This window comes from Saimiri boliviensis, chromosome 1, assembly GCF_048565385.1.
Source record: "Saimiri boliviensis isolate mSaiBol1 chromosome 1, mSaiBol1.pri, whole genome shotgun sequence".
Taxonomy (NCBI): Eukaryota; Metazoa; Chordata; class Mammalia; order Primates; family Cebidae; genus Saimiri; species Saimiri boliviensis.
The window spans coordinates 226,877,898-226,894,360 of record NC_133449.1 but is presented as its reverse complement, the minus strand read 5'-3'; the positions used below and the strand labels follow the sequence as shown (position 1 = coordinate 226,894,360).

The 16,463-nt window shown below is 41.7% G+C and overlaps 1 protein-coding gene across 1 annotated transcript in view; it reads left to right on the top strand.

Moving 5' to 3' along the window:
• LOC101040289 (V-type proton ATPase subunit S1-like protein) overlaps positions 1-13,742 on the top strand; it is a 29,387-nt gene extending 15,645 nt beyond the window's left edge. The window contains 3 exon segments of the mRNA XM_074384161.1: positions 595-645; positions 3,037-3,277; positions 8,656-13,742. Coding sequence (XP_074240262.1) covers positions 595-645; positions 3,037-3,277; positions 8,656-8,958 — 595 coding nt within the window. The 3' untranslated portion in view covers positions 8,959-13,742.
• The last annotated feature ends 2,721 nt before the right edge of the window (positions 13,743-16,463 follow it).

Sequence of the window (16,463 nt, the reverse complement as noted above, 5' to 3'; positions counted from 1 at the left end):
TCAGTCTTTGCTCTGGGAAATCTTATGTTTACTCTCAGGAAAATAGGAATAAATGTAGGTATTAAAAGCTTAAGAGTCACTTGAAAAAATGTTTTAACCATTCTGATTCCTGTATACTGTTATCTTTATTGTGTTTTGATTTTATGTTTTCCAAATGTCTAATGATCCTGAGCATCTTTTCATGTACTTATTGACCATTTGTATATCTTTCTTTAAAACATGCTTGAGTCTTCTGACAATTTTTATGATTTTTATGTTGGGCTGTCTTTTTGCTAAGTTGTTAGAGTTATTTATTGTATTCTGGATAAAGTTCTTTATGTATACATGTTGTGAGTATTGTCTCCTGTTCTGTGGTTGCCCTTCTTGTTTTCTTTTGAAGAGCGTAAGTTTTGGATTTAATAAAATGCAATTTATCAGTTGTTTCTTTTATTGTTTATGCATTTGTATTTTTTTCAGGAAATCATTAAAAAATGTTCTTCTATGCATTTTATAGTTTTAGGTGTTATGTGATCTACCTTGAGGTAAATTTTGAGTAGATATGAAGTTAGGATCATTCTTATTTTCATAGGCTATGTTGTTTTTTGTTTTCCTTAGGTTGTCTTTGAAGCTTGGTGATGCTGAAAACCCCAGAAGTCTTGCTATAAGGTAGGCAGGACACCAGTTTGAATAATTGCAGTTTCAGCCCTTCAGATTAGCTCTATAGAATTTATTCATTCCACATGCGTGAAGCAAGGGCTTGCTATATGCCCAAGCACTGTGACACATCACATGCCACGTCAACCTAATTACACTGAAAAGTTGGTGCTGTGATATGATGGGACCCTCCAGTAATGCTTTCTTTCTAAAAGTTTCTACCAAAATACCCATAGTTCTTCCCTCTTCCCCAACCTCCGTACCGCCTACATTAGGGACTTAGAGCTAATTCCCAAACCTGAGAATGTAATATCCTTTTCCTCTGAGAAAAGAATGACATATAAATAAAGCTCTCAGGGCTGGGGCTCTGGTTTGAAATTATTTTCTATAGCTTCTTATAATGAACCACACTTACCATTTAACTACAATGAAAAAGCCTCGTTACTTGTATTCCCCAGCAGACAATCAACAGAGGCCTACAGTTTTTTGGTGTTTAGGTATGGAAGAATTCATCTGCCAACATTGGCTTTAGCCAAGCAGTTAGGAACTGCTCCTGAGGTAGAGGGAACAATTTGAAGGCATTAATTTTTTTTTTTTTTTGTATAAATATCCAGTGCTTCCCTTCCTATAAGACAAACGGACAAACTCGTTAGTGGAGATAAGTAGTTGTCTTTAACATTATTTGGAAAACCAGCAGGACTGTGCTAGTCAGTCTTTCTTAAGCTTTGCTCTATGGGACACGTCTGCTTTGGGAAAATATAAGATTTTACAAAAAGGGGGTTCTGTGGTCAAATGTGACTGGGAATGACTATAACCTGTGTCTGCTCGTTGGCAATTCACAGTGTAAATTTGTATGTTAAAGTTTCTGAGAAGACATAATCTAGAAGACTATTGTACTTTGTAACTTTGACTAACTCAGTGCTTCCCGTGTTTAACTTTGGAAAGCCTTCCTCAAAACACTTGTCTACATATCATGGGACACTAGTGTTTCACTGATCATAATTTAGAAAATCTATGCCATCATCTTTCAGAGCAACTTTGCAAGTAAATAGAATCCCACAAGGTGACCAAACACACATATCTGTTTTATCTAGAAATGGAGAATATTTTTGATCTGGAATTGCACTTTTTGCCAAAATGAAAAATAGCTTTATTATTATTATTTAGTCTGATAATAAGATATGTAGCAATACCCCATTAATACCTATGTGGCCCTTTCCATTTGAGAGCACTGTAGCCTACCTGCTGAACTTTTACCTCCCAGCCTCTCTTTGCCTAAAAACTTTCTCTGGCCCATTGCCCCCAGTCCCTAGCCCAGCAGCCTGCTGCAACCAGTGGCTGAAGGAAACATACACACACCTCAGCTCCTTCCCTCCCCCTCCGGTGAGGTAACTCAGCAGCATGTGCTCTACTCTGGCGCCCAGGTTTCATCACGGCCACGAAGCCCTGCTTGTCCACGTTGGAAACTTGCTTAATAACGTGCCTCTTTTAGCTGCCTTCCCTTCCTCTGTCATTTCTTTTCTCTCCATTTTACATATTTTGAATGGCTAAACGCCTCCAAATATTTCTTATATTCACACCCTTGTCTCACAGTCTGCTTGCAAAGGAGCCAAACAGAGACAAGAAAAACTAATGAAAACAGAAAAATGAGAAGATACTGAGCTACAGAAGGAAGAAAATGAAAATCATCAATAATCTATAAACACCATTTGCAATCACTAATGTTCTAATCTCTATCCTTCCAGACATTTTTTTCTATGCAGTCACATTTAAAAAAAAAAAAAAAACTGAAGTAAAAATGATAGTGACAAGTAAATTATGACTTTTTCATGGCTGGAGACAGTCCATTCCAAAATAGTTAAGATTGGATTGGAAGGCCAGCTCTGACACTTACTCTCCAAGTGAACTTATTCAAGCCCTTTGTGTCTTAAATCCTCGGCTGTGAAGTTAGGACGAGGACATTATCTATCGCATGGTGTTGTAGTGACAATTAAATAGAATACACATACACAACACTGAAGCTATTAAGAGAGCTGTTGCTATTATTTTAAACCACAGTTTAGCAAATTCTTCATGGATGCCCATTTTTCTCAAAATTTTTCAATAATAAACATAATCAAGTGTTTATTTAAAAAAAGGAAAAACAAAACCAAATAAACCCAAACCCTGTGTGTTTTTTCTTTGGTAGGAATGTGTGCTGTCCCCTTTGAGGGCGGGGTCATTGGCTCTTACCCAGCCATCCATCCATCCAGAGGAGGCTGCCGCAAAAGTGAAGCCTCTCCCCAAGCCCATTCTGCCGCCTGACAAAAGAGGGCGCCATTGTACTGTTCATAGACGATACCTTGCGTCAGCAAATGTGGGAAAAGTGCTTTGCGAGTAATGCTATTTTATAACCATTTTCAGATTCATCCTTACCAATTACAACAAGTTGTCCATCCAGAGTTGGTTTAGTTTGCGCCAAGTCGAGATCGTTTCCAACAATTCAATCCAAGCAGTCTTTAACCCAGCTGGCATATATGCTCCATCCGGTTACTCCTTCCGCTGCCAACGCGTGGGCAGCCTGCAGCGGGACCATGCCCTCTTGCTGCCCGGCGACACGGATGACGGGTCGAGCCTGTGGGAGGTCACTTTTATTGATTTCCAGGTAATAAAACCTGTGCTCAATGCACCTGCGTTTTTGACCAAAGGAACTTAATGTTTGTTTAAAACACCTGAAACAAATTTAGATGCTTAAGGAGAAGTAGATATCTTTAAAAGAATATTTTTCTCTCCCTTTGTTTTTTAAGGTAAGAAATGAAATAGGATAGAGAATTTTCTCTCCTTATGGCTCCCACCTCCTACCCAGGGCTTGCTTTTACTTTCAGGTTTATCCAGCACGAATAATTATCAGTGAGAAATGCCAGCCATCTAAGTCCTAGTGAAGCTGCGGGTGAAGCCAGTGACTGACATTTCCTGGACTGAGAGGCCCTTCTGGGGAGAGGCATTGTCGGACAATTATTTTATTTCCTTTAGGGAGTGGTGCAGTGATCCTATCAGGGAAGATAAGATGTACATTTGCAGTGTGAGTGACAGCTTTGGCAGTTAGTAGGAAGGGACTCAGCCAGGGAGTCAAAAATATCCCAAAGATCTTGAAGGTATTTGGGGAAAGGAATGGGGTGTAAGAGATTCCTTTTCACCACCAGAATCTCAGGTTGAGAGACATCTGTCAAGTTCCTCCATCCTGTTTACCTGTGAATGAAGCTTAGCTTGTTCCTACCACTCACCAAAATAGTAGGCAGGGCTTTGCATGTATCTTTCATGGGCACATTCCAACCTTTTCCAGATATATATGGCCATTCCACATATATGTGTATTCTTCCCTTCCATCCTTCCCGAACTTGGTGAAGTGTGGTGTTGATGAGAGGCAGTTTGGGGTAGGAAAGAAGCCTGCATTTTGGAGTCAGGCAGACCCAGTTTCAAATTACTCCTCAGCCACGAGGGCAAGTTACTTAATCTCTCTCATTTTCTCACCTATCTTTATTAATGTAAAGAATACATGGCCTAATACATGTGGAAACACTCAGGAGTGTGCAGGCTTGGACTAACAATAATTGCTACCTGTGAGCACCTGTGTGTGTTGGTGCTGCTGTTGTTATTTTATGTACTTTGTCTTCAGAACTTACGTTAATGCTGCAAGATCGTTTTACAAATGAGGTAACTGAATCTCTGAAAATCACACAATCTTTCTAAGGAATGTGACTGGTAAATGGTAGAGGTAGAGCTCAAATTCTGGACAGTTTGGTTCCAAGGGTTCCTGAGTAGGTGTATGTCTCTCTCTGTGTATATGCGTGCGTGTATATATACATATACAGAAATGGCAGTGAGGAGATAAGGACAGCAAGGAATATTTTACAAATAATTTTGCCTGATTAGACGAGGGGAATTGATTGATTTATACCTCTACCTTGTTCTAGAAATGACTTAAGTGACTTATAGAAATACTACTTATGAAAAATTACTTTAAAATATGAACAAATCACTTCACATCCATTAGGATGGCTATAATGATAACAACAAACAAATAGAAAATAACAAGTGTTGGCAAGGATGTGGGGAAGCTGGGACCCTTGTGCATTGCTGTTGGGAATGTGAAATGGTGTCGATGCTGCGGCAAACAGCATGGAGTTACCTCAAGAAGTTAAACATACAATTACGAAGGGCTCCAGCAGTGCTACTTCTGGTTATATACCCCAGATAATTGAAAGCAGGGACTTGAAAAGCTTTCACCGATGTTTATACTTATGTTCATAGCAGCATTATTCACAGCAACTACAAGGTGCAAGCAACCCAAATGTCTATCAATAGATGAATGGGTCAACAAAACCTAGGGTATATGTACAATGGAATATTATTCAGCATTAAAATGAAGAAAATTTAGAGGCTCGGCATGGTGGCTCATGTCTTTAATCCCAGCAGGATTAAAGCTGAGGCAGGAGAATCACTCTTGAGCCCAGGAGTTTGAGACCAGCCTAGGCAACATAGTGACACCCCCATCTCTGCTAACAATTAAAAAAAAAAATTAGCTGGGGCATAGTGGTGTCACCTGTAGTCTCAGCTACTTGGGAGGCTGAGGTTGGAAGATTGCTTGAGCGCAGGAGATTGAGGCTGCAGTGAGCCAAGATTGTACCACTGCACTCCAGCCTGGGTGACAGATGTCTCAAATAAATAAATAAACAAATAAATTTTAAAAGAGGAAGGAAATTTGGATACACGCTACAGCATGAATGAACGTTGAAGTCATAATGCTAAGTGGAATAACACAAGGACAAATGTTGCATGATTTCATTTATATGAGATACTTAACAGTGGTCAAGCCCTGAGGTAGAAAGTAGAATAGTAGTGGTCAGGGACTGAAGGGTGGAGGGAATGTGCAGTTAATGTTTAATGGGTGCAGGATTTCAGTATTGCAAGACGTGAAAGAGTTCTAGAGATAGATGGTGGCTGTGGTCACACAACAATGTGGATGTGCTTAATAGCACTGCACTGTATACACTTAACACAGTTTAATGGTGAATTTTATGTTATATATATATACATTTATAAATATATACTTTTTGGAGACAGAGTTTTGCTCTTGTTGCCCAGGCTGGAGTGCAATGGCACAATTTCAGTTCACTGCAACCTCCTCTTCCCAGGTTCAAGTGATTCTCCTGCCCCAGCCTCCTGAATAGCTGAGATTACAGGCACCCACCACCATGCCTAAGTTTTTGTATTTTTAGTAGAGACAGGGTTTCTCCATGTTGACCAGGCTGGTCTCAAACTCCTGACCTCAGGTGATCCACCTGCCTTGGCCTCCCAGAGTGCTAGGATGGCAGGCATGAGCCCCTGCGCCCAGCTCTCTCGATATTTTGTAACAAAAAGTTAAAACAAAAAATGTAGCAAAGACATGGGGGTGAGGAAACACAAAGGAAGAAAAGTCAGTTAGAGTCACCAATGAGGTTAGGGCACAAAACCACTAGACCATCTGTCTGCACTAGTATGATGTGGCACAGTAATTTGGCTTTGATGTTCTGGAGCAGTTAGTATGTGAAACACTCAGTTACAATTTCACGTGGTCCCTAAGACTACAGTGAATGTGCTTAGGATGAACACATTCATCCATGGTGTCGTGAGATGTATACATTCTCATCAGCATTCTTACCACAAATGCAGTTTCAGGGGGACAGGTGGGCCCTGTTGAAACCCCTTTTGTGTGCAGAAATGGCAGAATGCAAGCTGAGTCCAGGGGAGAGGAGGTGGAGGTGATGGTGGCTGAGGTATGTGCACAAAGGGCTGCTGTCCACATGTGCAGCTTTGCTGGCTTGGCTTATGGTGGGAATAGAGTGTAGAGCGATATGGCCTGTGCGGCAAACTCAAGTACCTTGGGCAACTGGTGAAGTGGCTGGGACTGTGGCAAAGGGTAGCCTTCATCACAATGAGCATTTTACAAATTCAACTGCAGCTGATTTTTACTTTGTAGGAATGCAGGGCTGGTGTTGCTGGATCTTTTCAATAGAAGCTAGAATGGTTGATTCTCACAGGAAATTTTCAGGATATTCTGAGCACTGGGTCAAACAAAACTCACCTGTGGGCTAGGAACAGCGTGTCTGTATAACCTCTAGTCCAGGAAATGGTTGGGCAATATATCCTTCAGGCATTCTCCACATGTACTGTTCTCAACCAAGTCTTGTTAAGAATTAAGTGGCTGGGTGTGGTCGCTCATGCCTGTAATCCCAGCACTTTGGGAGGCCAAGACAAATGGATCACCTGAAGTCAGGAGTTCAAGACGAGCCTGGTTAAATGGCAAAAACCCCATCTCTACTGAAAATACAAAAAATTAGGTGGGCATGATGGCGAGCACCTTTAATCCCAGCTATGTCGGAGGCTGAGGCAGGAGAATTGCTTGAACCTGGGAGATGGAGGTTGCAGGGAGCCAAAATCATGCCATTGCACTCCAGCCTGGGCGATAAGAGCAAAACTCCGTCTCAAGAAAAAAAAAAAAAAAAGACTCATGTGGCAGTCAACCTGAGGACATTCTGGGCTGAAGTTACAGAATCAAGTGAGGTCCTCTTTTGTCATGGAGGAGCTCGACTTTTCAGGCTCCAGTCTAAAGAGAAGGTCACTCTGCCTCTTCACAGGAGGGGCAGGGCAGGGATCCCCAAAGCCAAGATGAGTCTCCTTCAGAAGCTGCTTTGGGTTCAATGGTGAGCAAAGACAGTTGGGTGAGCTAGTCCCCTTGTGTCTATGCAGTGATGGGTGGCCTCGATAATTTTAGCACGGGACAATGCTAAAGTGCTCACTTAAGCCATCAAAGTGAATTTTCAGTAAAGCACTCATGGATAGTTCAGTTTTCTGAATGTACTCTTTGAAAACCGAGTAGGTGTCTGAATGAGGCAATGCTGTGTAGGTCATACTTTTAAAGCCAGCTAAACAGGGGGCTGTCTTCCACATTTTAAAGTTATTTCTCTGTAGTCCTGTTTCATTTTGACAGTGCCAGTTAGATATCAGTGCCAGTTCTCTATTTGAACCTCTCTTCCTTCCAGGTAATTATACCATTTCGTCTGCCCACAATGGAAAGCTTTCCTTTCTATTTGATTGGTGCAAAAGTGATTGCAGTTTTTGCCATTAAAAGTAATGGGTAGGGTGCAAGGAGGAGCTGGTATCCACCTTGTCCAGAAGTGGGACAGAGTCTGTGTGATAAAATCAATAAAGAGAGAGAGGGTAGGGAGGAGGCAGAGACAGAACCCACAAGGAGCTGTGGAGTATGAGTCTGATGCACACTGCTCGGGTTTCAACTATACCATCACAGTATTTACTGTTGTGTGACTCTGGGCAAGTTACTTAATTTTTCCATGCCTCGGTTTCCCCATCCATAAGTTAGGAATAAAATAGTAACTTACTCATAGGCTCTTTGCATACTAAACAAATTAAGGCAGTATATGGTACACAAAAACCTTCAATAAATATTAGCTTTTGTGATTATTATTTATGTTTTCCCTTATTGAGGATCATTACATCCCCCCTTCAAAGACTCTTCCTAATTCCTGTCAGTCAATAGAATCAAAGGCAGAGGAATGGAGACTTAAAATCTTTGTGAAACTTATACTAACCATATAAAATTTTGAATGTGCTTTGAATTGTAGAGATACCACAGCAGTTGCGGTTTTTACATGAACTGGAATATTTCTAAGGATCAGATTAAAAGAGGTTTTATTTCAGAGTCTTGAAATCAAGGTTTTATTTCAGAGTCTTGAATTTCATGAGCCTCCTAGTTATGATGACTCTACATCCCAGAATTTCTGGGTCAGTCCTGATTTAAGGTTAAGTTGCACCATCCCCATCAGCACAATCACATTTGTCAAATCATGTGGTTAAATGATTCAGCAAATATAGTGACAGTATATTAAATTTGGCTACCTGGGGGCCAAAACTGCCAGCCCAACTGGGAGGTAGATCCTAGGAGACAAGGAATGTATCACTTCAGCTCCTTCCTTTCTCCTGCAGATCCAAGGTTTTGCCATTAAGGGGGGACGATTTACCAAGGCCCGAGACTGCGCCTCCTCCTCCTCACCTGCTATTCTGATCGGCCTGGCAATGTCCCTGATCCTGCTGCTGGTGTTAGCCTATGCCCTGAACATGCTCATCTACCTACGGTATCTCGACCGGCACTATGATCTCATTGCCTCTCCTGCCCACTTCCCAAAGCTGAAAGCTCGAGACACCACCAAAGAGAAGGAACTGCTGAGGAGCCAGGAGGCTGAATGCTACGAATTGAGAAGCCAGCAGCTCAGCAAAACATATACTTAGCAGCACAGGCTGCCCCCTACCACATCCACAGTGGGCTCCGAAATTGTTTCTGTTCTGTGCTATTTGACTTGTGAATTAAAGATTTTCACCAAATGTCTTGATTACAGAAACAAACAAACAAAAATAAAAAGGAAATACATAATGAATTGTTTTTGAGCCATACTCTGGTCTACTTAGGTAGACTTGGCCAATGAAAAAGGCATCTCAGGGGTCCCACAGAGACAAATATGGCTGTTAGTTGCCTCAAAGTACCCCAAAAGCAAAGGAGTATTTCAAGTAGGGAAATAGAAGAAAGAAAGAGAAAGAAAGAAAAATGAAGGAAAGGAAGAAAGACAAGAAAGAAAGACAAGAAAGAAAGACAAGAAAGAAAGAAGAAAGAAAAAGAATGATTGGCAACACAGAGAAGGGAAAATACACTTGGTCCTCCTTGCCTTTGCCAGTTTGAATGTGATAATTATAGAAACAATAAATCCAAGGTTACCTGGAAGTTCATAATTTCAACTATTTTGTAACGTAATATGCATTTCTAGATATTATGTCCCAATTTTGTTTTAACGAATACTCTTTTTCATAGAAATATGAAATAGAGGACTCCAGTCCATGTAGCACAGCACGTTATTTAAGGACCTGCTTGTCCTTTATTTTGCTATTCAGAAGCAGCACAGCTCCATCTGTGAAGTAGGAGTAACAGTCTTGGCCATATTTTACCTTTCCATCTGGTCAAGGTGCCAGGGTTTTGTCATTTGTCTGATTTAGACCTTCATGAGCTGTCATAGGTCCACTTGAAAGAAACAATAGAGCTAAGCAATAACAATGTGCTTGCTATGCAAACACAGCTTCGAGATACATCCCCTGACCTTCCTTCCAGTAAGATAGTGTCCTTTAAATGTTTCCTTAATAGGAATTCTGGAGCCACCACTGATATTCTTGCCATGCACATTCTTTCATATGCATTCCTCATCATCCTTTTCAGCCCTTGGCAGATACTGAAGATTGATTCAATCCTCATCTGCACCAAAGCGTCTCTACTAATATGCCTTCTGTCTTAAAGAGATCTTTTTTTTTTTTTTTTTGAGACGGAGTTTCGCTCTTGTTACCCAGGCTGGAGTGCAATGGCGCGATCTCGGCTCACCGCAACCTCCGCCTCCTGGGTTCAGGAAATTCTCCTGCCTCAGCCTCCTGAGTAGCTGGGATTACAGGCACGAGCCACCATGCCCAGCTAATTTTTTGTATTTTTAGTAGAGACGGGGTTTCACCATGCTGACCAGGATGGTCTCGATCTCTTGACCTCGTGATCCACCCGCCTCGGCCTCCCAAAGTGCTGGGATTACAGGCTTGAGCCACCGTGCCCAGCCGAGATCTTAAATATAAAGATGACATTGCATTTTCCCAGCTGGGGTTCGATACAGCACCTAGGTTATACTAAGAAGATACTCCTACACAAAACTTAGAATGCAGATGAGAACAATGTGCAAGGTTTAAGGGTCACACACAGAGCAAGAGAATCTTCTGGGCAGCTGTCACAATGGGTCTGCTGTCTAGTCCCATCCTAGGTGGCAAGCAGTAGATGATAATGACAGTGAGTTTTCTCATGGGACAGCCTGATGTTGGGCATTTATTCTGGCTGCAATTTTCTTCGCTATGAATGTAGGTTTGGTTCTGGCTCTCTCAGAATTCTGTAAGATCCCATACTTTATAGGAAATTTCTTTCGGTTTTAATACAGAGTTGATTCTGTAGTCTGCAACAAAGAGTCCTGATTTATGTAGTTGTTAGAACCAAGAGGATTTCAGGAAATAGACTCAAGAAAATGCGAATCTGTGATTGATTATCCGACTCCATTTGGCTTTAAACCAGTGGAAACTGTCAGCCTTAGAGAATGATATTCAGTAATAAAACAGATTTTTATTGTGGTTCCCTTGAGCATCCACTGGTGTTATAAGTGGCTGTTTGCTAGGTCACAGGTATGTGAAGGGTAAACATAACATATTGTTCAAACTAGGACTGTTTTGAAAGAGAAAGCAGGTGTTGTTAATTCTCAGCAGGCATAATAGGATGGTGCCGAGGAAACTGGGATAGTCACTCTGGGTATGGACGGTGCCCTGCAGGTTAGGCTGGCTCTTTCTAGCTGTGCCCAATGGCTTATAGACTGGGAAGTTTCTGTGACTGATCTAAAGGGATCCCTTTCCTTTTCTGGCATGGTGGAAAATCAGACACAGTTCAGATCCTGCAAACCGCTTACTTGCATTTAGGGTAAATTCATAACTTTGCTGGATCTCTTATATGTACATGAGAATATTGATTACAAAACAAAAGAACCCTGATAGGCTAAGAGTAGTGGCTCACACCTATAACCTCAGCACTTTGGGAAGTCAAGGCAGGAGGATCACGTGATGCCAGGAGTTCAAGACCAGATAGAACAACATAGTGAGACCCTCTCCATACAAAAACAATTGAAAATAAAATAGATAAGGGTGATGGTATGCACCTATAGTACTAGCTACTTAGGAGGCTAAAGCAGGAGCATTGCTTGAGCCCAGGAGTTTGAGGTTGCTGTGGGCTATGATCATGTCACTGCATTCCAGTGTGAGTGACAGAGTGAGAAATTGTCTCTAAAAATAAAATAAAATGGGCCAGACACAGCCTGTAATCCCAGTATTTTGGGAGGGTGAGGCAGATGGATCACTTGCGCCTCCTCCAAGTGATTCAGGAGTTTCGAAATCAGCCTGGGCAACACTGCAAGATCCTGTTTCTACAAACAACAACAATAAAAATTAGCTGGGCATGGTGGCATGAGCCACAGTCCTAGCCACTCAGGAGGCTGAGATGAAGCCGGAGGATCACTTGAGTTCAGAAATGTGAGGCTGCGGTAAGCTACAATTGTACCACTGCATTCCAGCCTGAGTGACAGAGTAAGACCTTGTTTCAAAAATTAAATTAAATTAAAAATATATATAAAAAAAGAGAGAAACATTGAGAATAGAAATAGTAACTTTCGGTAAGATTTAAATTTTTAAGAATATTGAACTCCCAAATTCCACTAAGTTTTTCTTGTTAGCAGAAGCAACCCCTGTGAGACACAGCTATTCCTGCCTTGCACAGAAGACACTGTGATGACTTCACCAGAAATAGTTGTCTTGCCAGGGGGTGTCAGTTTGCCTCATTGCCTCTAGGCAATTAGAGACACATTCTGGCATATACCAGGGAACCCATTGTAAAGTCAAATCTGTGATAATAAAATTGCAAAAATGGTTTTGCCAACTTATGCAACAAAAGATTTGGGAGATTATATGTGGTAATGGATTCTGGAGGCACTAGCCCAGGGAATGAGCTGTATAATTTTAGACTGGGGTGAATGTTTTGGATATGGGTTCTCTTACCAGAGATTTTGGATTAAATGTGCTGGTTTGAGTGGCTGGAAGTGTTCCTAATAGTTTGCTCAGTTTGTTGATTAAAACCTGGATTCAACAGTGGCACACATTAAATGAAGCAGAGAGATCAGTCATTTCTTAGTATTAGAGAGAGAAAGAAAAGAAATGTAATAAATCATTGAGATGTAGAAATGGATTTATCATGTGTGAACTGCTCTCCCTCCCCGTAACTATTTTTTTCTGTAAAGGCCCAGAGGACACTCCCTTTGTCATAGCACTGAGGAATACGTTGGGAACGTGGCATCCGCTCTTTTGAAAAGTGCCCTGGTGGCTGTCCTCTGTAGCCTACAGATGGAGGTAGATGTTACCTTTGAAACAAAATGTTTAGTCTTCATAGAGATGCTGAGATCTTGGAGTGGCAGAGGGTGAGGAGCAGCCCAGTAACCTTAAAAGGCTGATGGGTAGGAGTTTTAATCAGATTAGATTATCTTTGTTAATGGTAAATTGATCTTTGACATATGTGGCTGGACAATCCACTGAGGTACCTTTTGATCTGCATAATAATAACAATGTTGATGATATAATCTAGATCTGGTAAAAAAGTCTTACTCACACCATCATGGTAGATTCCCAGAGCCGAGTCTGGTCATAACTCAGATCCCTTGAGTGAGAAACAGACCGCTTAAAACAGGATCGTTGGTCTTTATGTCTGGTGTTGAGCATCGTTATGAATGATTATATGCTTATCCATCAGGTCTTCATCTTTTTGCATCATTTCTGGAATGTTCTGATCTTCATGTAAAGAACCCACACTATTCATATGAATATGTTTACCATAAACCCATTAGATATGTGATGATTGCTCAGGAATTGTTAGCACTGCAGAAACACAGCCTAAGAGCTATCTGTCTCCTTGGAGATCTGGAACAAAATGGCAAAAAAAGTGATGTTTGACACAAGTTGGAGTTGAAGGCAAAATGAAGCATGGCAGAAGGAAACACATATGCAAAGTCTAGGCTCTGTCATGTATGGAGAACTATGAACACGTGTGCGGGTAGGTATACAGAATGTGTTTAGAAGACTTAAGAAAGAGAAGCTGGAGATGAAGAGAGACCAGATGCTTGTATTCACCTAAAGACTTAGAATCTTGACTTGAGGTAATTGAGAGACCCTTAAAAGGATTTTGGAGGATTTAGAGCAAGACGATTACGTGGTGTGGAAGTGTGAATAGAATAGAAAGAGAAGTGCTGATTAGGAGATTATTGCAATAGCTCAGGCAAAAAATATTAAGACCTGAACTAACACAGTGGGATGGAAGGTAGAAGCTAAAAGAGGTGTTAGGAGGTTGGCAATCAATTAGCAAATCACAAGTGAATGGCAGGTGTCTGATTTGGGGTTGTGAGGATGGTGGTGTCAGGCTCTGCGATCAGTGAGAAAACAGATGAGGGTGGGAGTGGGAGGGCCCTGGAGTCTGACAGAAGAGGTCCGAGTAGGCAGTTGGTTGCATGGATCTGGGGTAAAATAGAGCGATCTGAACCAGAAACAGAAATTTAGAAATGTAGCAGATGCTGTCTGCATGTCACCCATATTGCTTTGGCACTTACCATTTTGATGCATTCTGGCACGTCTTTCCATAGCCAGCAACTTCCTCAGGGACTTCTCTAGCTTTGGTTGTGGCAGGCTGGAAGGGTTAAGGAGCTAATGCTTTCTGGGAGTAGCCCTCAACCATGATTCTTAGGGATTGTGTATGAACGCAGCAACTCATTTGCCCTTTGCGTGGGTTAACTCTAGAGTATGTTTTATGTTGTTCCCTGGAGGTCCCCAGCAGGACTAAGCTCTTTTTGCCTGCTGTGGAATCTTGCTTAATAATGTTTACTTTATGGGCTCCTTTCTCTTCCCTTTCTCACTTCCCATTCCCCTAATGGTGTTTCCAGGCATCACTACCAAAACAAACTATTTGCATCTGAATCCCTGTTTCAGGATCTATTTCTGGGGAAACCTAAACTAAGACATGTAGTAATGGGGCATATGGGGAAAGTTGAAAATTAGGTGGTAGTGGTGATGAAGAAATAAATGAGATCACCCAAGAAGAAAGGATAGGTTGATAACAGACCCCTGGGGAACACTATCATTTATGGAGTAGGATGAGAAAGACAAATCTGTAGATTTGGAGTAGGAGAAATCAGAGAGGAAGAGAGCAAACCAAAAGAGTCATGTCCCAGAAATCAAAGGAAAAACAGGCTTTCAAGATGAAGGGAGTTGTCAATCATGTCAAATGCTGGAGAGAGATCAAGTGAGGAAAGAACTAAGGAGTGTTTATTTCCTGCATTTGCCCAATAGGAAGTCGCTGATGAACATCACACTCCATGGGAAAGAGGAAGTAGAGAGAGCTCAGGATATTTATCCCCTGGTGCTCTCCCAGAGGGAATGTTTTCGACTGGGTTTCATCCCTTCTCTGAATTTTACTGTTCCTTTCAAGACAACTTCCTCCACATTCTCTCCTTCTGCATTTCAGTAAATTCTTCCCTTTTTGCTTTGGACTCAGGGATGATAACTCCATTGCTACTAGCCCCAGGTCACCACACTATCCCTTGTGGTTCTCCTGTACCCTACTGAAACCCTCATAAAAGGTTCCTGTTTAACTAAACCCCACTTAAATTATCCTAATTTGAGGGTGCCATCTGTTTCCTATTGGAAACAGACTTACACAGGGGTTTAGACAAACTCAAATTTATTTGTTGCTTTGTTAGTTTTACATCTAGCAGTTTTTGAGGTTTTCAGAAAGGATTTAAGGCAACCATTTTAATAAGATTTTAATAAGATGGAAGAAACTTGAGCGCATTGTAGGGTAAGGCATTAGTGATGAGGTGTTTGTTTTGCCTGCTGCAACATTATGAGTAATGCGATTCACATGTGTAATACGCTCCCATAGAAATGCCCACATGTTGTTAGCCTGTATCCCAATTTTTGGGCTTTACAGCACTCTCTTCCTTTGAGATCCCTGGTACATAAACATCCATGGGTAGCTGAGATAGGCTGTGGGTTACGGCTAATTCCCAGATAGCAAACTCGGGCTTTCTCACTCAAAAAAGCATTGCAGAATATGCGATTGATATTACAGAGCAGCTCTGGAATACTCTCTAATTTATATAAACAGCGTAAGAAATCAGTGCTCACAAGCCACATGTTGTTGAACTCCACCAGGCTGACTGCCCCTGAAGTTGGGAGCCGCTGTACTGGCTGGAGGAACAGGGGAATAGGGAAAGGTTAAACCAATGTATACTAGAGAGGGGAGAAAATTGGTGGAGCTGGGTCCTCAGAGGAATCGGAGTGTTACAGGATCCCCTTCTTGGAGGCAGGTGAGGGAGCATCACTTGCCCTTCCTTGGAGGAGACAGAGAAGGGACACAGTCTTCTAGGCAGCCGTGTCCCTGTCTGTGGCTTCAAACCTCAAACCTCAAACCTCAAGGTCATGATTAATGAAATGAATTGACCCAGCATTTCTGTGTAACTCGTTGAGATGACCTGCCTTTATTTCAGATTTCTTTCAGTGTGATAGAATTTGCAATGTTTGCTAGGTGATGCTATTAGCTCTTGGATCAGCAACATTTTATAAGAACCAAATGGTCCAGAGCAAAACCTCTAGTTCCAAAGAACTGGAATTTAAAATGCGGTTTGAATCTTCTGAAATTTTTATTAAGGAAAAATAGGGCAAATGTAGGTGATCAAATTAGTTGTTATATTTGCAACACATGTAGCTCTGATGCTGCCTACCCAGATGTTCCCAAATCCTCTGACTTTCTGCGTCAGCCTTTCATTTATTCTTCTGTAAAGTGGCTTGAGCCCCTTTCGTGTGAGAAGTAAGTTTACTCCCCATGGTAGCTGGACATCGGCAGGAGGGTGGACCGGGTGTGCATGGTGGTGACTCACATTCTCACTGTGCCTTCTGGTTCTGATTTCCTGCCTCTGGTGGTTCTCAGTTACCTCTCCGGTGGCTTCATCTTCTCCCCTGGCTCTCTGTTATGAGAGCAGCTGATGTTGGCATGAGTATCACAGATTTTCCTAAAAGTTGGGGAATAATAGGATAATTATGGTCTAGGGCAGGAAATCATTCCCAATTCTCTTTTCTTGGACATT